Source organism: Pararge aegeria, chromosome 17 (genome assembly GCF_905163445.1).
Source record: "Pararge aegeria chromosome 17, ilParAegt1.1, whole genome shotgun sequence".
In the NCBI taxonomy this organism is placed as follows: Eukaryota; Metazoa; Arthropoda; class Insecta; order Lepidoptera; family Nymphalidae; genus Pararge; species Pararge aegeria.
The window spans coordinates 3518277-3541217 of NC_053196.1; the positions used below are offsets into that span (position 1 = coordinate 3518277).

Here is a 22941-nt window from a genome sequence, read left to right on the forward strand (position 1 = left end):
GGACTAAGAATTTTACATTCATTTTACTTTTGCAGACTACATAACCGACGAATTCTTTTATTGCGGGATCGCGGAAATGTAACAGATTAAAATGAATGCATTTTCCAAGCACATGAGATGTGGAAAAGAAATTTAGTTACTTATTCCAATAGAATTCATAAAAAACATGCACAATTAATTTTCTATAAAAAATTGATGTCACGGAGAAAATTTTAGTTAACAGAAAATTCGTCGCACTTGAACCTAGACAGATTTCAACTTCACATATGAGACTTGCAATGACTTTAACTTAAACTTTCAATGCTCATTTCAAATTTTTTTCTTCATGTCAATTATTATTAATTTTTGGAAGAAAGGCACGGAAATGTTATAATGATTGCACATTGAAAGTTACAATGAATATTAGTGAGAAAAATCACCTGGATGAAAGATACAGGCTAAATCGATGGAATTTGGAATTTTGGAATTGAGTAAGTCTAAACAATATCAATGCTTACAGTTCTATCCGCGGGGCCTATTTATGATCATACAAAAATAAAAAAAAGAGAATAATAAAAATATGAAAAAAATAAATAAAAATGAAACATAAAATGTAATTTATTTCCTTTTTCAATTCGCCCAGCGAAGCGGGCTGGAAACGGCTAGTAGATACATAACTATAAAATACAAAGATTCATTCTGTAATCAAAATGTCACTATAATCATACTAAGTGCATATCTCTTTTGATAACATTAGATGTATTGTACACAGTAGGTATGAAAGTGTCATAGAGTAAGTAGAGTACAGTTGAATGTTAATAAATACAAGCATACGACCTTGATGGCATACAAAGAATCCAGTTGGTGCTCGCCGGCCGGCGACCAAACTTGTTTTTCTACCTTATTTCCATAACGAAGTAAATAGGACTACAAAACTAGGAAGACACTTTTGCTGTGAAACTCCCAGATAACAAACGTGTCCAGAAAACATGAAATCTTTCATTGAATATTCCGCAAACACAGATTTTCCTATAGAAAATTTGCCCTATGGTGTTTTCACATCGCCTAAAAACGTGAGTGCAATTTGCAAAATACCTAATAAATAATACTTGTTAGTGGTTATCATGTTTTTATTATTATTTACTCGTATTAAGTTTTAACAATTCAAAGAGTTCTTACTTAGAACTTATTAAAGTATAAAGAAATATATTCGATGCCCTCACCGGCACAGTGGTGAGATATAGCGCTTAGTGGGGTTTGATTTCCAGCACAGAAAATTTGTGCATATATTTTGGTCTGGTGGGAGGTTTCGCGGGGCAACCCCTTACCCTAGCGGCAGAGACGTGCCGCCAAGCGTTTTAGCGTTTCGGTACGATGCCACGTAAAAACCGATAAGGTGTTTGGGTTTAATATAATTGTCATTCCCATTACAGGTTAGCCTACTACCATCCTGTATTGTATCATCACTTTTATGACGCAGTAAAAGACGGTAATATAACTGACAACAACATCAACAATCAATTATCTAACATTATCCAACAGTTAAGATTGCTGTTTAGGGCTAACTTTTAAAAGTTAGTTAGAAATAAAAAAAATATAAAATATATTTTGATGAATCAGGTTCTTTTGATAACTTCTATGATTTGATATTATACCAGGACAAAATGAATAATATACTCACCTGAAGTCAACTATTCCCTACGAATGGTGTACAACCTAAACCAGTTTATCTATTTTAATAAATTAAAGTCGTGGTAAGTTGTAAATGGTTGAAAGGCACATTTTAATTTTGAATATATTATAGTGTCGTAAGACTGTCTTACTTGTGGGCGTGTCACTGATAACGTGACGTAACGATAAACTATGGCGGCGATAGAATTTATTAAATTAAAAGCAATAAAATATAAAATCATAGAAGATATCAATAGTACCTGATTCTTAAAAAATATTTTAAATCGAATGCCTAGAGATTTAGGTGTTGTCTATAGAAAACACGTTGAAAAATAACTTTTGGTGAACGGTCGATGTTTGCCTAGGAATCTCCTTAGATAAGGCGTTACTTATTGCCTAGTTCTTCGTCAGTGAAAACGGGCATGAGTTGTTTTATTTATTATTTATTTAATAAGAACATCTTTTTCCATAGGCCCAAAAACACATCGGCGTTGCAATCGGAGACTGGATTCTGGATCTGAATGTAATCTCGCATCTGTTTAGCGGTCCGCTATTGAAAGACAAACAACATGTTTTTAAGGTAATAAAATGATAAATATGCAAATTACGAGTTATGGTAATGAATTCATATAATATTGTTGCGAAATATTTACAATCAAGTAGGTAGGTAGGTACCTATTGTCGAAGGTAAATCGAGGTACGTAAACAAACTTCTATAAATTGTTATTACACAATAACGTTTCCTGCTAATTAACGCAAATCCTTAAATAATATATATACAAATGTTTTTATTTAATAGTAAAAAATACTTATCTAATTTGAAAATAGACACTCTCTTTTTACAATACATGCTGTGAAGTAAAAAAAACTAAGCAGCACTTCCAAGTCTTCCAAATCTTTTACCTATTTTTTTTTCTCTAATATACCTACCTATTATTCTTTTGCTTTACAGGACGATAAGTTAAATGCTTTTATGGGCCTCACTAAAGCCCATTGGATCGAAGCTAGGAACACATTGCAGAAACTCTTGGATACCAGTAACAACAAATTGAAGAACGACAATGATCTTCGGCAAAAGTAATATATTTTATGCTAACTATCTTGGTTAAAACACTTTTACACATTAAACTAAATAGATTTTTAATAGAAAGCTTTCATAGCATCTTAAGACGACGTTCTGAGTTCCTGGCGATTTTTATAAGTCGTGGAGGCACTATATGTTACTATAAATACTATATGTGTATATATATGTGTTTTATGTATATATATATATATATATATATATATTACGTCTAATGTCTTCAGGGAGTATCTTCATGACCCACTCTTGGGTAACCTGATATATTTTCCACCATGATCATGCAGAGCTCCTATTCTCCTATTAGAGTGTAATCTATGGAATTATATGCATACAATTGGGATTTCCCATCACATATTGCCTTGTTCCGTTAGTTAAGATAGCCTGGTAGAAGACTTTTAGCGATAAGGCCGCCTTTTGCACATGATTATATTTAAGTTAGTGTTTCCGGTCTATGTTTCCTATGTTATGCAATAAAGTTGTTTAAATAAATAAATAATCGTTTTTCAGAGCGTTCGTCAAGCAAACTGAGGCGACAATGCACGTTCCGGCCCACATCGGGGATTATACAGACTTCTACTCGTCGATCCACCACGCCACCAACGTGGGAATTATGTTCAGAAGCAAAGAAGACGCTCTTATGCCAAACTGGTACGGTATTATTAAATCATATTCGAAAACACATAAAATAATGTTATAGATGCTTATATAATTTTCTTACCTTAATGTCTTTTTTTTTATTAATAAGCGCACAATTGCCGTCTCGCAATGTCTATCAGTTTAAGAGAGTATGACGGTAGAAATGGAATGTTAATTTATCTAATGGAAATTTAATGAATTTGCAGGAAATATTTGCCAGTCGGCTACCACGGACGATCCAGCTCCGTCATTATATCTGGCACACCGATTACCCGCCCTCTAGGCCAAACACTGCCAGTTGAAGGAAAGTATTACCAAGTTTAAAAGTATTCCTACATATTTTTCTTTGTGAAAACCGTTCGTAAAATGCATATATTTTCGATATTAAAAATATTTATAAAATTTCTGAAGAGGCAGCACTTAAATCTGCTACTCCCGCTTTCACTAACGTCGAGCAAGGCATTGCATAAGAAAGTAACGCCGAATCAAAGAAGATTCCTAGACATACATTTACTTTTCACCAATCGATTTTCACTAGACAACTCATATTATCTAACTTGTCTGATTCTTGCCATAAGGTGTGGTATTTTGTGTTTGTATTATCATGTTTATAAGTTTTAACCATGGCCCAAATTATCAGGCTTCCGATTTAAGCGTTTCCCATGTTTAGTAAAATGGCTGCCTAAGCGTTTTATAAATTAAGCTATGCTTCCCATAGCATCGATGCCGATATTAATAAATATGCCTTTTTTTAGCCTTAGGGAAACTATAAACCTCGTTGTGACATTTTTAATAAATATCTTACAGGAGCTGACCCCCACTTCGGTCCGTGTCGCTTGATGGACTTCGAGCTAGAAATGGCTTGTTTTGTTGGAGGACCACCTACCGCGCTTGGTGAAAGAGTAACTGCCAAGCAGGCAGAGGACCGTATCTTCGGATTTGTCCTCATGAATGACTGGAGTGGTTTGTATTTGTTAAAATTGATAGAATATTGTGCTCAGTTGATCTATTGTCTTTTTTAATGCTCTTATTGTTTAAATATATCTCCGTCAATTCTGTCCTGTTCTCCCTTAGTCAATTGACAAAATTGTATTGTTGACAATTGTATTCTTATACACTGTCACCACACGGCATATCATTGGACATACAGAAGACAAGTATTTGTAATGCTCTTTTTGCTCTAGCTCGTGACATACAGAAATGGGAGTACATTCCCCTCGGTCCATTCACCGCTAAGAATTTGGGCACCACAATATCACCTTGGATCGTAACCGTGGAGGCACTCCGCCCGTACATTGTGGACAATTATCCTCAAGATCCAGCCCCCTTCCCATATCTGCGACATGACGATAAATTCAACTTCGATATCAAGCTTGAGGTGGACTTAAAGTGTAAGTAGTTCTGCTAGTTAGTTTTCATGATTTTATAGAAAAATATCTTTTGATAATTTTTGTATTTTTTTTGGCTATTAGAATTTCTGATAAATAGTCATTAGTCCAATGCTATACAAATCAATATTAAACAGGAAACATTAATTGACATACATCTCCTTCTTGTAAAGGTAAAAAAACTTGCAGATTAGTTACCTCGACTTGATTATACCTTCTTATAAAATCCTAACTATTTTATTTCTAGCGGAAAAGTCACCAGTAATAACAACCATAAGCCGTTCCAACTATCGATTCTTATATTGGACGGCAAAGCAACAGATGGCTCAGCAGACTATAACCGGCTGCAATTTGCGTCCCGGAGATTTACTCGGCTCCGGTACTATCAGTGGTGATGTAAGTTTTTATTATATGCAATGGAAGTTAAATGTAGTACAGCCTGTCAAGGTAACTTCTGCGACGACACTTTGAATAACAAAGTGTCGTCGCGGTAGTTAGCACCGAGTGTAGCTTCAGGCTTGTAGTCAATAACAGCTGGCCCAGCAGGTCATCGCCCGCCTGCAATTTGCGTGCCGGAGATCTACTTGGCTCTGATACTATCAGATCAGTGGTGTTGTAAGTTTTCATTAAATTCCATGAAATATAGTTAGTCCGTAAACTTTATGGAAGCAGCTGCTTCGTCGCGAAGCCGTAGCTTCACGCAGGTCGTCATTTGTCAGTAGCAACATTTATGTTTGTATACTCCTCACTCACCATGAGTATACTATAACTCATGGTGATTGAGACATGTTAGGAGTCTGTGGTAGGTAGTGAGAGAACATTGTAACCTGCTTGGACGTGGAACTTTTGATTAGATCTCTGATATAAAACTATTATGGGTTTAATTAATTACATACCACAATGACATCGTTGTACCACCGTCCCGTTGATTGGCTGATACCTTGAATTGTGCGCATCGAAACGCATGAAGGTCGATAAGCCAAAAAGTTTGATTCGGACTATACTTGGGGTACAATTAACGAATAAAGCGTAGTAGGTACCGGAGATTAAGATACTTATCTTTTTTTTTTAAACTTTCGCATAACAAATTTATACAAATCCATTGTTCCCTAATTACATTCTCCTCATCCTTTATTTATAAATCTTGTACATTATTTCAGTACAATTACAGCACGTATATCATAAACCCAATTTTTCTTAATTTCCCGTTGTCAAAGCCTCTTTTTTTCATACGAGTTTTATAACTTTACAGAGTTCAGATTCCTACGGAAGCATGCTTGAACTCAGCTGGAAAGGTACAAAACCAATCCGTTTGCAAAATGGTGAAGAGAGAAAATTCCTACAAGATGGCGACACTGTCATCCTTCGAGGCTATTGCGTTAATGAAATAGGAGTGCGCCTTGGATTCGGAAAATGCGAAGGCAAATTGCTCCCAGCATTACCCTATAAGGAATAATTATCATCCAGTTTTGGGAACCTTTACACCTTTATAATATTTTGTATTTTATCACGTTGTACGTTTGTATCACTGCCATTATGTGTGTTTTAAAAAGCAACAAAAAAAAATTTGTTTGTTAACAATAAATGTGTGGTTCTGTTTTTATTAATTAATTATTTGTTTTACTACCTACTTCAATTTTTTTTTTGGAAAATTACCATGTATTAAGTAGTTACCTACGTATTAAACATAACATATCATGGAAATAGAATATGATTTAAAGCTAGGTATATAAAAAAAACATCAAATACTACGTATACAAAAGAAAGTTTGTTTTTATGTACCTGAAGCAATTTTGGCTGTGAATTGTGATGAAGATGAAGTATTTAATTAACAAGCAACAAGAAAACTTAATGCGTGTATAAAATTAAGATAAGCAAAAAAGCTAGATGTAACCGAAAAGAAATATTATGCAAGAGAATAGAACTACTTAGGTAGGTATTAATTTAAATTTTTATGATTTAGTTTTAATTTATCTTAAAACAAAATGTTTAATAACGAAATTGTAAGATTTTTATTGCCGAAGTTAAAATAGCTAATGACTGTATGGTGGCCACAAACATACCGTTTCCCTTTTTTTTTAGTCAATTATATTCCACTCTTCATATTAAAATTGCAAGAAGACTTATTATGGCCATTTTCAATAAACGTAGAAAACGCCTTAATCGTATGTTTAATGATTAACGTGACGCCTAGAAAAAAAAAACGTTTCTCACATTCATAAATGATGACTAACGACGTTAGGCGCCATCTTTAATTACGATACCGATTAGACAGTGCGTAATGTTAAGGGAATTCGATTGGTGAAAGGTAAATGTTTGCGTAGGAATCTCGTTAGATCAGGTGATGCTCCCTTAGGCATTGCCTAGTTCATCGTTAGTGAAAACAGGCATTGGCATCTTAGGTCTGGTGGGAGGCTTCGGACGTGGCTTATCACCGACAAAGACGAAGCCGCTAAGCTATTTACCGTTCCGGTATGATGACGCGAAACCGATTAGAGGTATGGGTTATATAATATGACTTCTGTAATATAACTGCGATACTCTCTAACAGGTTAGCCCGCTACCATCACTTATCACCAGGTGAGAAGGGCTAACTGCAAGTGGAATAAAAAAAGGAAATACATATGACTCATTCTCACTAATAACATATTAAATCAATGTTCCCACTGCTTCAACCGATGAACTAGTGAAATTTTTACAGCATGTAGTTCAAGATATAGTGCATCTAAAACTTTAGAGTTTAAATACTGGGACCAAATAGTTGTACATGACTAATAAGTGGATAAACCACCGTAGTGCCTACCTAAATAAAAGGCAAGAAGCAACACGTAAAAAGAAAAAAAAATAACATCAATATAAACATGTTTTATAATAACTAAAACTTTAACTCTCACTGAGATATTTAAAATAACCTTAAAACGCTGTACACCGTTGTAAACTTATCTATATTCAAAAATAGTAATACTTTTGAATTTAATGATCTGGGTTCTAGCTTTTTTGAGCCTAAATAAATTAAACATATATGATTCCATAAACAAAACCAAATCTAAAATCAATGAGGATATAAACACTACGGTATACATGTATGATTTACAAACCAAAAACCATTAATTTATTATGTTACCAAAGTAAGCTCACGGTTTAAAACTATCAGAAGACATAAGCCTGGCTTTGAGCTTTAATTAAGCTCATCACCGTCAACCAGCCTACAGTGTCTCTTATCAGAATGGGAAGGGTTGTGCCGTATTCCACCACGATGGCCAAGTGCGGGTTGGCAGAATCCACACACTTAATTCATTGCTTCAAACGTACATACCTTACAAAAGTTAGAGGTGCATGCCGGGGTTTAAAATCAGTCCCCCCCCCCCCCGAAAGGGAAGTAAAAGCCGTACCGTACGTGTTTTTGTATTAGTTTGTATCCTCATTGGACGATTCATTCTAATTACCATAGATAAGGTACTAACCGGAAACCGCGGCAAAATGCCTATTAAATAATGACTAGCAATGCGGACGCGGAACACCCAACTACAGGATAAACTTTCTTATTTCATTCCAAAATTAATTCGGCATTTTGCGACGACTTGCTCAAATTAGAGAAGTTGTATTTGTAATTTTATCTTTATTACCTTGTAATGCTGGAGTTATTTAAGAAGATAATGATTTAAGGGCAACCCTTAATTAAATATAACTAAGGCAAAGAGTAATGCATGGTCAGAGATGAGATGAAACCACGTTATTACTTTCACATCTCAATGAATCATAAAAATTGACACTACTATATGTACGAAGTAGAAAACATCTATAAATCATACTTTAATAATATTTGTATACTATAGCGGAATAGTAATAATTAGGTCAGGTAAATGATTTGAAAAATATTTTTACACACAGGTTACATTTCATGAAAGGTTATTGATGAAAAATCTATATATATAATATAATATTTCAACGCATTATATTCCTTATTTCTCGCAAACAGTAGGTAAACTAAATATTTTATACCTACTTGTTTTATTTGTAACGCCATCTCGTAAATCTCGTGCGCTACATAAATTGTTGCCATAGCATGTAATTCTTCCTGTTTTTGTTAGATGGCGCTATAATATAACTATCTAAAAAGTACCCATCTTCTCCGACCAAAAACGATTTGACAAAATAAACCGCATCCTATTAAATATTAAATTCATCACGGGCAAACCGTGGGTATAGGTATATTATTAAACGCACTCCGAAAGGACCACCAGTTTTGAAGGAGGCCAGTCCTACATGAAAAAATTTTTTTTTGTTAAAAAGGTTGTTTAATGGAAGGGTTTCATGTCAACTTTTTTTTAAATATTTTTCACTATTTTTGAGTGAAACCACAGGACGACCCTAGTTTACAGATTTAGCTAATAAACAGATTTAGCTTACCTAGTACCTTTATTTAGCGAGCCAAGGTTAAGATAGTAATTTAAAACGTACAAAGAATAATATAGTTACCTACCTAGGTAGGTAGTAGTTCTCGTTACAAATCACTTCGAATGGATTAAAAACTACTGCCTCGTAGTTCGTTTACCCAACCGGTTACAAAGGGTCATTTTATTATAGCTCTCTGCGAAGGGTCTTTATTTTGTAGTTAGAAGATTGTATTAAAATCCAACATTAAGAAATAAGGTTTATTCACCTCAAGTTTATTCATCCTTTAGTATATTCGTAGATACGGCTTAAAGTGCCCTACATACTAAAAATGTTTCATTTTGTTCCTATTTCGTATTTTAAACTCGAAAACCCAATTAGTATCATAGTACCTATTATCAACATTGTTACAAAAACCAATTCCGTAAATAAGTACCTACAATTTAGAAGTTACGGTAAGATAAAAAGTAAATAGCACGAACCCACCTTAATATTAAAACCGTTTGTGGTGTGGGTAATGGGTAGAAATATTATTCATGCAAACGCTCATGCGCCCTTCTCTTTCCAGTCCATGTTATAAATAATAATATTAGCGTGTATGTGTCTAACATACATATAGGTACGAAGTAGTCTACAAAACCACCCCCAATGGCTCCCAATGTTATATATGTATACCTAGCATTTATACGATAGAAATGCATTCGGCGCAGGGACCTACTTGTAAACGAAAGGATGGAATCTAATAAAACGAAGACTGTCAGAATACATCTATTATATCAATTGTCTATGTGTGAGAGAGTCTGCGCATGTTGTGAAAAGAGATTCAAGTACTTTTTACACACATACTTCCCACCCGACAATTTTATTATTAGGAAGAGGCCGAAGTTGGGTTGATAATACATAATAATCACTATTAAAACTGCATCCTGATCTATTAAAAATTATGGCCACACTCAAGCCGGCAATGCAAAACGCGCAATGATTTAAAATTTTAGATTCTATACAAAAACACCTGTGCATCAAAAATCAATGCAGGTGTTTCAAAAAGTCTACTGAAAGCACTGTATGCTCCAATATAAAATTATATTAAATGACTAGCATAATATGTTGACTTAAAACCTTTTCACTCGGAATGTATAGACGTTAGTGTACAGTTTATCAAGTTGTATATATTTAATTACGGTATAATAAAGCATGCGGGGGGGCGAGGCGGCGCGCCGCGCTCTCATATTCCGTATATTGATTGTGTGCGAGGGGGCCGGGGCAAGGAGGGGGCCACGGCGTGCCCCACTCTGTTTTTTACGACACGGCTTTCTGTGTAACATAATAAGTATTTAAAAATTTTGTGAAATGTTTCGGTGTTAAGTGTGAAAAATTGGGAAGTCGGAAAAGTGAATACGAGGTGAGAAATATTCCGCTGCGATGATTTAATTCAAAATTTCCATTTTGCCGAATATAATATAAATAAAATTTTATAGCTCTAAATTCCGTCGGCGGCGCGTACCTACAGTATTACACTGTCATACCGCGTACGTATAGTGTTTTTTACGGGCATCGTTCTAAAAATAAGTTGTAATAATTATAATTTTATGTAGCGGTCGCAGCAGAGACGGTTTTCTGTCGATATTTTTTTTTATTTTCGGTGCCGGAGTGAGTGATTCGTGTATTGATAGTGTTGTGTGGTGGTGCAGATGCAGGGGCTGGTGAGCGATAAGACGTTCCACTTGAAGTGGAACAACCACCTGCAGAATCTGAGCCAGCTGTTCACGACCATCTACTCGTCGTCTGCGCTCGCGGACGTCACGCTCTCCTGCCGCGATGGGACCCTCAAGGCGCACAAGCTCGTGCTCTCCGCCTGCAGCCCATACTTCGAGCAGATATTCAAGTGAGTTGATCGACCTCTACTGACCATTCCAATTTCGAATACTGATTCATAGCATACATAATTACTACACGACGCGAACATTCCAACTATTTATTCCTTTTTTTTATAAAAATGAAAGACATCCTCTACTTTGAACTATGTAAGTATTAAAATTTTAACAAAATTTCATCATGTAATGTGAAATATGTAATTTTTGGTACCTCACATTAATTATTTTATCTAGGTAAGTAGATAAGAATGAAATTAATGTCTACTTATAAATAAATATGGCAGATAATTTAGTATTTAATTTATAAATGATCACTGATAATGTGTGTTATTAATGAAATATTGTTTTTTTATGTAATGTACTTTCTTTCTTCTTAGAGAATTAGGACAAAAGGGGGAGGAGTAGGGCTTTAATGGCTTCTAACTGATTGTGATGGTCACAGCATGTAGTTCCCTACAAATTCCGATTGCAGCATAGCACTCTCTTCACCAAGAAATGTCTCGCTTCAAATTTAGTATATGTTTCTCCAGGATGCTGTCTTCATCTTCCTGCAGTAGCAGATTAGCTAGCATTGATGATAGGCAATCTATGTGATCTATGAATTGTAAAAAATATTGGTTGCCTCCACAAATGGCCTCACTTTGTATGCCAGTGTGGTTAAGGTGTTCAATATAGTATAACTAAATATCAATGGGTAAAAGACTTTCTTCATTATCTAGTGGAAGCAGTTATGCAGGCTTGAGAGTCTCAATATTTAAGGTCATGCCTCTTAGTGTGTTAGAAGTATAATCGGGCATGTCCTAAAAAGTTCATGGAAAACGAGACAACATATTGCAACACATCAATGAGGCAGAGTTCTAATGCTGACCATTACCAACCTGTTGTGAGAAGGCATACTTTGCATTTCACTAGATTAATGCCATAAAATGGTAGCAGCTATATAGGCCTTAAAGTCTATATGGAATGTTGACCATTGCCTATTTATTATGATCACAAACAGTGGATTTTGCTAGGCACAGCACTCTTGGCGATTGATTCTAAGAGCATAATACGTATTTCAGTATTTAAATACACTGCAGTGGTTACTACAAAATGGTAAAAGCTATGAAAGCTTGAAGTCTCAATGTAATGACGAGCATCGCCAACCTATTGTGATCACCAGTAGTTGCTTTCTCATGGCACAGCACTTCTTGGTCGTTGATTCTTAGAGCATACACTAATGCATTACTGCACAACTTTGGTAGCCATAAAAGGGTTGCAGCTGTGAAGCCCCTTAAGTCTCAATGCAATATTGACCATTGCTAACATATTGTGATCGCCAGTAGCGTTTTTCTCCTGGCACAGCACTTGTGTTTGCGACCAGTCTATACATTTCACTAAATAATTGTAATGCAATGCTTATTTATGCATAAGTGCCCAGTTTAGTGGGTTTTCCACTGTTTAGCAGACTGATAAAATTAAGGGACCAATACTAAAATTATGAAGGTTCAATAATCTTTATTTTTGTTTTTGAGCTTTCTTGTTAGGCTAAAGAACCAAATGCTGAAACAATTAGTTTTGAGGTTTGTGAAAATCTAAAACCTGTCCTAAAATGTTGAGAGTCACAATAATATGTTGCTTTTATCATTCTGACATACATTCAATAAAATATTGCTAATGGTTTGCCCATAATCACCATGCTGGGCAGGATTACAGTACAAGGTAGTAGTAGGACAGTGAACCCTGCTGCACACACTCCATTATATTGCTTTAATGGTATCATAGGACACTCAGTGCATGATAACTGGCATTGGTGGTATTGTATTGATAAATTAACAAAAAATAGATACCACCCCACCGTAATATAATTAGTGTGGGGCTGCTTACTAGAAAATCTTTAATTAAATAATGTTCCTGAGTTGAAAGCAGTTTTTGTTATGAACATAAATCTGAAATTAATTCATCAGCTGACTAGTTTGTCACAGGACTTTTTCATTGGCAAGAGATTTAAAGGCAGCCAACAATGCAGCCCCTATAGCCCCCAGCATTAAAGTGCATTGTTTCTGTATAAGAATAACTGTACTACTTAGAACACCAAACAAGACTAGGCATTTTCTTTCTATTTTCTAAAAATAGATAGTTATTTCTAAGTCCATTTAATAGTACAAATAATAAGTTTATCAAGTAGACTACACTGTCATGGTTCACAGGTATATTAGAAGCAACCACCAACCTTTGGCGGGAGCCAAAGGTTGGTGGTTGTTTTGTTGTATTGTCGCACACTTGTCAATATTATTGACAATATTCTGCATCTGACAACATTCTAGAAGAGAGTAGTACAATGTAAACAGCATCAATTTTGTGTAGACTCATCTCAACAGATGCTCTTGAGGGTTTGGAGGGGGAGAGGGATCCATACATCTTTATCAATTGCTATAACCTCTGTTTTATAAATTTACACATTGTGTAAACTTTTGCTCAGGCTTTGTCCAGCAGTGGTATGTATGTGCATTATTTGTCCAGCATTTGTTAAGATGATGATGATTCAGTAGCAAGCCTTGTACTGCCTTTGACTGCCTTGCCTTTGACATCATGTTATAATAGAATACTCATATTGTCTATATAATGGTTATAATGCATAATGCTTATACTTTGCAATCAAAACCTGGCAACCTAGGGTTTTTGCTGGAAACTACAGATATTGGCCAGCACAATAGCTCAGAGACATTTTCCATGCAATTTAGGATTAAAATGTAATTTCTGAACTAAGTCTGATTTGGTCTGGTTTGAGGCTTCAGGAGTGGCATGTTACCACCCTAACAAACAACAAACATGTGCAGAAAGCAATTTAAGTTCTTGTAGGATGCTGTGTAGAAACCGACTAGAGGTGTCCTCCTAAAAGGTTAGTCTACTTCAACAGCAGTCAGGGGCTCAAATTTTAGTGGAATAAAAAAGTTATTGTTGATGTGACACAGACTTCAAGTCCCACTTCTAAGAAAATCTAATGCATTTAAACATCCAGTAATCTTTTGACACATACTTATTTTCTAAAGTCAACAATGAATTAAGGTAAAAAACTTAATTTGGTATGTTTTATTTCTCCTAGGGACAACCCATGTCAGCACCCCATCGTAATACTGAAAGGGATACCATTCTCTGAGATAAACCTACTTGTGGAGTTCATGTACAAAGGCTCAGTGGACGTCCAGGAAATGGATTTACAGTCTTTGATGCATACTGCATCAGAGCTTGAGATCAGAGGCTTAGCATATGAGGCGAGGGACAATGCAGCACAGCTGTTGAACGTGAATCTGGAATACCCTACTTATAGCCAGAATGCAACGGCTGCTGCAGTTGCTGCTGCCACAGCTTCAGCGACAACAGTATCTACACCACAGACATACCCACCAGCCAGGACTGATGTTGAGAGGTTGAAACAGGTGAGTCTTTTTTTTTTCATTATGTTTTCCTAAATATACCGAAAAATATATAGTGATTTCAAACTTATACTATTAATTACAGAAGATGCAAAAATAGAAATAAAAACCTTGTTATAACCTCATATGAATTCTAGTATTTTACGCTATGGAGGCAGCAATTTCTTCTACATTAAAAGAATGCAAAACATTTTGGAGTTGCCTATACACAAGATATGAGGATGTACATATACATTAAACTAAGATTCTTTACACCATATACATTAGACCAATGGACATCCACTGCTGGACATTGGTCTTTTATAGGGAGTTCCACAATCCACGGTCCTTTGCCGCTATCCCCCTAGCGGCTCCCAAACAATACAATAATTCATATACTACTATGCAGTACTTAATATCTAGATTATTGATTTGATGAGAAGTGACTTTAGCAATTTATCACAATCAAATAATGGTCCTTATGCTTATAAATTAGCATTCGTTATATTAGCAAGTCCGAGGATTGTCGGCGGTCAGTAGCCATAGCACAACATTAGCGATCAATCGAGTACTCGTTTTCGCAAATCAAACTATTTATCGACAAAGTAAAATAAATGTACCTACTTAATGTCACTCGTTTTAGTGGTACAATTCCCGTCTACTTCTGATTAACCCGTCTACGTTGTCAAATGCCCGAGCTAGAGAATTGTAGCCAAATTCATGCTTTAAATCAATGTTAATAAGATCCATTTTACTCCGATGTTCAAGTATATCCATACTTCAAAACGACTACTCGTTTGCGAGGAAGCAAATCTTGTACTAAGGGATTTTCGAGCTACAATAAAAAAATCGTCATATATTGTTTTATAAAGTTATTGTTTTTATTATTGAAATCTAAAACATTCCTGTTGTGGTATGCCAAGGGACTAGGTTATGGGATTAAAACGTTTTATATAAGTAAATGGAAATAAAGGTATCTTTTATAGAATTGCCCAGTTTACAGAGAATCTTTCCTATCTCGGAAACGGCTCTAACGATTGGGATGAAAATTTATATATAATTTTTTGTTCTTTAAGTTTAGCGTATGTTCTCCGATAAAACACGTTTTAACAAAAAGAAACGCCGATCGTAGCTCGGTTGCCCAGGTACTAAATAAATAAACTGTTCTGGGGCTGAATTAACTCTGCTACTTTTTTTTTTCTCAGCCCTTGACTGCAATCTCACCTGTTGGTAAGTGATGATGCAGTCTAAGATGGAAACCTGTTAGGGGTACTACCAAAATGCTCGAATATCCGGTTATCCGGCATATATCCTGCCCGGATATTCGGTATCCGACCATACCACCGCTACATTTCTTATAAATAACGCTTTTAGTATTAAAGGCATGGCTTAGCATAAAGGATGATTTATGCTGGACCGTAGCGTGAACGAGTCAGGAATCCGAAACATAACGAACGTTTTATTTGAGGCAGTTTATGCTACACCGTCTAGTGTAGGTCGTATCTAGGTCTACAATAATATCTGGTACGGGGCCTTGGCGACCAGGTTGACCAAAAACTTGCCACTAAGCGATTTAGAGTTCCGGTACGATGTTGCGTAGAAACTGATTAGGGGGTGGTTAGCCCGTTACCACCTTAGTGGTTGCACTGCATCATCACTTTACAGCAAGTGAGGAAAACGGTCTGGCATAAATCACCCTTTAAATGGCAGAGAGGTTCTTTACTAGTCTATGATAATTTATTAATTAACTATTATAAATAGTTAATAAAGTTTTTTTTTGATTGAACTCATTGAAAGCTATGTTTCTGCAGCTGGCGAATGTACCGTTTCATGATGTTTGAATCGAAACCATTGTGAATTTTGAAAACTAGTATTGTAAATGACCTACATACAGAATAACCTCCCGGTCGTTTCTTCTTTTCCTGTGTAGAAGCGTGTTATGTGAGTGTGCCCAAAGCTACTAATTGCTGTTGTAAGGGTGAAAAATAGTGTACGCCGCGCAGAAAAAAAAAAAAAACTTAAATTTATTACAAAATAAAAATAGGTTAAATGTTAAAGGAGGAATCGTGTCATATGATATTGAGTGATTACTGCTACCTAGATTACCGTAGGAACCAATGTTTACAAAATTAAAAAATAAAACCAAAAAATCAATTGTTTTGGATTTATTACAAAAACAGAGCACCACAGGAACAAATTAAAATAAATGTGGATTAATTAAAAAAACATTATTTAATTTACTATATATATAAAGTGCTGTAGAACGAGGAAAAGTGGGTCACTTTGCTAAAGTTGCTAAAAGCTACAACATTTGCGGCGGATATGTTGCTGGCTCTTAAAAAATTGTTTTATCCGGCCCTCGAATCAGATCCTTGGTCCAAGTCGTAGTTTTACGGGAAGATCAGATGTTGGGAGATTGTTAGACAATAATTTATTTCCAAGAGCACGGTAGAAATTTTCTGGAATAACGATGCGTATTTTCTTATGATCTAATCTAACATCCGTTTTCGAGACCATAACTTGCTTTGAAGGTCTCAGATTGTATTCAATGGCACTAGTGGCAAACAAAGGTTCTATATAGGATCGAAAGATAACGATGTCACATCACTGCGTTTAAATATATTGACAATTGTGAATACCTCAGTTTTTCAATTCAATTACAATTTTCAATTGGTGTCAAAACAGTTATAACTTAAAAAAGTTAAAACTTCTTTATTCAAATATGCCTATTACAGATTCCTTACGATCAGTACGCCATTTAGTTGTTACTTTTGACGTGACAAAGTCTTATAATTCGATGGAGCCGGCTGCACGCACGAAAACATGACGCATGCGGCGTTACCTCGCTCTTGAGGCGTTCCATTCAAGGCTTGAAGTGCAAGCGAGAGCGCGGAACGAGCGACAAAGAGGCACATTCGGCCTCCGCGTTCGACATGTCTCTCTCCTACTTGAGTGAGCGATGCGTCCGCGTGGACAGCTTCTATACAATAATACATTTACATGTTCTCGGCAAGGATGAAGTGCAGTGAAAAGTGAATGCGGTGTCAATTGTTTATAGCAACGATAATATCTATCAAACAAATAAAATTAATATGTTCTTTTAAAAAATGCAACCATTCCATCAGTATTTTCTTACGACGTTGTCACGTTCAACTATCGTCAGTAAGCCTACTTTACAGACAACCAATTTTTTGTGACAAAGCTCGCCCGGGGAAGTACTGTCGTGGTGTTTCTTTCTGCCGCTAAGCAGCATTATTGCAAAGCTTTGTTCCGGTCTGAAGGGCGTGGTTGTCGGTGTAATTACCTCAAATTGATGCACACAGGGCGGAATGTTGCAGGACGTGCTCCTTGCATGCCCTGTGAAGGGTGGCTCTGTTAAAAGGCGATATTTTTCACTTCTGCTTGATTCGTAAATTATACCTATAAAAAAAAAACAACATATATTCGTCAACGTAATAATGTTCGCCCGCCCGCCCGCCAGTGGCGTGCACAGGGTTTTTGACCAGGGTAGGCATAAAGCAGGATATTCCATAAAGTGTAAAAATCCTTCTCGCATAAGAGTTCTTTCAAAAATGTTGGGTAAGCATTGCTTTTGTGCATGTATGAAGTGCACGCCACTGCCGCCCGCTACCATCTTACACTGCTATCATTAGTTACCACCAGCACGGCTAGCATGGGCAGGAGACAGTTATATCCGAGCTCTAACTCTCAGAGCGCTGGCACACAAGTGGAAATAATATCCAAATAATATATGAGTATTAATAAACGGGGGTAAACTTTTCCTATTCCATGTTCCAGTGATTTAGCAGTTAGGCACGTTAATTATAGTATCCATTGTCAGGGGATATAATCGGGGGATATAATTTTTATATCCCTCCCGTGCTAGCCCTGCTGTTGAGATAAAATTAAAATGCTTACTTGTAGTAGAATAAAAAATATATATGATATATTTAAATAATAAACGATACAGTTACATCAATTGTTATATTAAATGGCTGCTACATATTGTATACTACAGTAAAAATATTATACATATACGTTGTTACATTAATGGACAAAATAATATACGGCTGCATGCGTTTTGTTTGGGATTTTTCCACACAATTTTTTTAAATTTAATGTGGCATTTAACGATGTTTGAAATAAATTACTTTAAATAACAGTTTTTTTTTTGTTTTTGAAATTTGAAACGATCATAGAATACTTAATCAGCGAACTGAAATTAACATTTTTATGGAAATATTTTGTGGCATTGCTTTCAAAAGTAATTATTTTAATGTGGTTAATCTTTTACAACTTTTTTATTTTACGTTTCATAAATAAGAATTTCTCGTACATCCTTTTGTAGCTATGAAAGTAAATTGCCAGGTATTATAGCCAGTCTTAAAAAAAAATCACAATTATTAGTTTTTGAGAATGCCATATTTTATAAACCATGCATTTTTTCTTTACAATATAGTTTCGTTGACATATAGACATCCGGCTGGCGTCTTATTTTGTTTCATTTACAATGACATAGTTCTCGAAGCATTATTACTGTTCCAAATTTAAAAGACATTAAAGCAAAATTTTTTTTTTTTTTCATGAAAGAAATATTTTATATCTCCGGGAACCGAATAAACGGTAAACATAATAATAAGTTAGAAGGGAATCATCTGTTAACGATCACATTCACAGATTAAATTAACTTTATAATAATTACTGATGTATAAATAATTAGTTCATTAAAAGTTAATGACATGAAATTGCAGATGTAACAAGTTATTATACTCGGACAAAAAATATAATTACATTTTATAAAATATATCATTCCGCTCGGCGGCGGCGTGCATAGACTTATAGAGTCTAGTCATGGTTGGAATATTTTTTTTTACAGTTTATTAGTTACTTTGGAGCAAAGTTAATTGATGGTATAGTCGTCTAGTCATGGTAGAAAAAATAGTAGTAATATAAATTTTTACAATTTATGCACAAGAAATGTTTGAATACTAACTAGCCTTACTAAGCAGCGTAATATAAAAAAAAAACTATAATAGCCTAAACGGACCGTAAGACGCGTAAATATTTTTTTAATCAGACAGGTTGGTATTTCTTGATATAAACCTACAAACTCTTCAGCTTTATATTATTAGTACTTTATTGTACGTTCAAAAAGAATAAAAAAAAAAGAAAAAACTTTCGTTCTCCTTATAATATTATCTCCATCCGAGGCAGGTATAATTTATGAGAAATATAACAGTCTAGTCATGGTATTAAAAATTAGGAGAAAAAAATCTTTTTAATTTACTCTCAAAGACGAAGTAGGTTCATTGCGTATTTTTCTCTTTTATAATTAAGGCAAAAAAAATTAGGCGCTTTTTGATGTTTAACTATATTTGTAAACTTAAATCTATATGTACACGTGTACGAGTTTAATTTTGTAAGAGGGCTTAGGCTCTAGCGTAAGTTAGGAAGTTAACAATCTTAACTTTCAAGTCAAGTTTGTATCTCCATGTAGAATTACAGATTTACGCTAACGAGAATGTTACGTTAATATACCTGAATACACTTAGGCCACTGGTCAAAGAAGCTTACAACATTTAGGAAACATCTTCGAGGATTCATTTGGTAGTTTACTAGCTCCCCACCACTTCGTTCGCATACAAATTCTTAGCTTCGTTTGCTAAGGGTGGAGGGGTGATTTTCAATAGCTTATATAACTTTTTGTTATAAATATATCGAGAGAAATAAACTTCCTTATTTGAAGCTAATTTTGTCCACAATTTCAGAGGCTTTTATATTTTTATCGCGTAACCTAAATATTAAAAAAATAAAAATAGCTTCATATATCCATGAGAAAAAATAAAGTCTATGTACAGTAGACAAAATAAAAAGATCTATTTTATCTATACCTAGTTTATTACTCCAATGAATAAGAAATAACTTGTGTAGCTCCCCTAGATTTCGTCGAAATATAACCTTTTTCATAATTAACGATGACTCAGGTAGCCGTGGCGTTTCCAGACAGTTGTTGTTTCCACCTTCAATATTTTTATTTTATTTATTTTTAACCGACTGAAAGGAGACACTTGTGTTATGCGTGTGGACTAAATAGTGTGTGTTTGTCAACCTCTCTGGCGCAGTGGACAGCGCTGTGGTCTTATAATGTGTGTTTGTTTGTTTGACCTTCCTTCACGCCCTAGCTAAGCAACCCACGATTCTGGACGCACGATTTCTGGCATAGAGTTAGTTGAAAGGTCGGAGTGGCTTAGGCTTATTGCTTTCTTACTCCTATATACTTAGATAGGCTATTTTTGTATACTAGGTAAAAAAACCGTTGTAAACGCGGACGAATTACTAAAGAACACTGTGGCCCCTAAGATACGGGATTCCCTAGCTTAGGGGTCAGGATTCCAAAGATTTATTGTACTGAGTTTTTCTAATAAATATATTTTATATTTTTCTATTTTCTACTTTACTAGTTGGTCAAAAAACCCAATAGGTATATAGGTAGCTGGTAGATATATAGATAAGAAAAAATAGGCTACAAAATAAATATACTAAATCTTTAAAAAAAAAAAATGAAAAAATAACTAGAATGTTTATATTTTCGCTGGCCTGGTAGGCTTCGGCCGTGGCTAGTTACCCTATAGCTAAGCGAATTAGCATTAGGGCACGATGCCGCGTAGAAACCGACTATGTTAAAAATGACTAGCAGATTGTCTGACGGTTGGCGCAGTGGGCAGCGACCCTGCTTTCAGCGTCCAAGACCGTGGGTTCGATTCCCACAACTGGAAATATATTTGTGTTACGAACATGAATGTATATCAGTGTCTGGATGTTTATCTGTATATTATAATTATTTATGTGTATTACTTTCATAAAAATATTCATCAGCTTTCTTAGTACTCGTAACACAAGCTACACTTACTTTGGGGCTAAATGGCGGCGATGTGTATATTGTCGTAGTATATATATATATTTATTACTATAGATTAACCTGCTACCATCTTAGACTGTATCATCGTTGACCACTGACGGCTAACTTGTAGTGGAATAAAAAAAAAAGTGAACGACAAACAAGTGTTTGTGTAACCACTGCCTTCGCATTAGAGCATAAGGGGTCCTCTTTGTGTTCCCCTTTTCTATGAAAAACACGGTCTTTGCTCACTAATTGGACATTATTAGGCCAATAATAACTACTCACCATATTATATTAAGTATTAGGTACATTATTTAATGGAAATACCCTACCGATGACTTAGTTCCATTTAATATTTCGGATATGTGACGTTTTGTTAGCTCTTAGGAAACTAAGGAAGTTCTCCAAAAGGTAGTGGTACTTACTCAATTTGTAATTGTGTTTGTAAATGCACCGCAGTGGCGTGCAGTATTTGACCTTTTTTGCATAAAAAAGGAAGATTTCATATAGTGGACAAATCCTTATACTTTATACAAAATTTTTAGGGTAGGCAGTGTTTTTCTGCATGTAGGAAGTGCAAGCCACTGATGCACCAGTATTTAATACATCTCCGACGTATGTTGGTCGGTTTTCTGTTTGTTTGTTACACGGCATTGTTCCTCTAAAATAGGTGCGATTATAATATCCTTTGCATCGTAAATATCAAGATTGACAAACATTATATTGGATAGAAGCAGGCGTTACTTTGCGGAAATCCATGATATGAAAATTAAGCTTAATTTGCTATACTCCACGAAAAGCAGGAGAATCTGTATGGTGTAATTTATAATTACTTCAATTCCTATACTCCACACCAAATAGATCTTCGGCTTCCCCCTACGCATGTTTCGCTCCGAAACTCCGGAGCATCCTCAGGAGACCAAATAGATCTTCGGCTTCCCCCTACGCATGTTTCGCTCCGAAACTCCGGAGCATCCTCAGGAGATGTTGACTTTACAATTTTAGCGGAGTCTAGCATAATAAGCTTTCATTGTCAACCATTACTAACTGAAACTTAAGACATCGTCTTGCCCCTCAAGCTTGAAATCGTCTTATTTTTTTATTACTTTTTTTGTCTGGTCGCGCCTAGACCTACTTATATAAAGGCTGTTCAACGAAAACATTTTTCATGGTAAAACTTAAAACTTTGTATAGATAAAGTCCATTATACCCATCGTAGTACGTTTCGTTAACTCTACAATAATAAAAAGGAAGAAAGAAGTCGTGCTTGTACAGGGCCTATTTTTATATTTTTTTGTTCGTCTCGCATTGTACAAAAGCGGTTTATTGTAGAATGCATTCGTTATAGTTCCATTTAATTCCTCTTAAATTGTATGAATAGCAAAAACTCCTAGACGCTAACTAAAAAATATATATTTTTTTATTTGTATAATTATCGATCGTGTTTTAAAACATTAGCAGTGATTATTGGATATATACCATCGTTATAGTGATATTTGCCATTGTGATTTTATAGGATTCTTTGTATGTTTGAAGTCTATATCTAACTACTTAATGCGAGAGTTTGGATGTATGGATGTTTTTTTACTCAAACACGCCAGAAAGGCTGGACGGAGTTTGA

General features: G+C 35.2%; 2 protein-coding genes across 5 annotated transcripts in view; both read left to right on the plus strand.

Moving 5' to 3' along the window:
- Positions 1-741: 741 nt before the first annotated feature.
- Positions 742-6349, plus strand: LOC120630954 (fumarylacetoacetase). Its single transcript, XM_039900322.1, has 9 exons — positions 742-1052; positions 2123-2230; positions 2603-2727; positions 3239-3379; positions 3574-3671; positions 4175-4330; positions 4552-4758; positions 5003-5151; positions 6008-6349. The coding sequence occupies exons 1-9, from the start codon at positions 969-971 to the stop codon at positions 6209-6211; spliced, it is 1272 nt and encodes a 423-aa protein (XP_039756256.1). The 5' UTR covers positions 742-968; the 3' UTR covers positions 6212-6349.
- A 4065-nt stretch (positions 6350-10414) lies between these two features.
- LOC120631062 (myoneurin-like) overlaps positions 10415-22941 on the plus strand; it is a 59083-nt gene continuing 46556 nt past the window's right edge. For all 4 annotated transcript variants that reach the window (XM_039900475.1, XM_039900476.1, XM_039900477.1 and 1 more), the window contains exons 1-3: positions 10415-10552; positions 10842-11035; positions 14110-14443. In XM_039900475.1, the coding sequence (XP_039756409.1) occupies positions 10842-11035; positions 14110-14443 (528 nt within the window). In that variant the 5' untranslated portion in view covers positions 10415-10552. The remainder of the gene's footprint in view (positions 10553-10841; positions 11036-14109; positions 14444-22941) is intronic.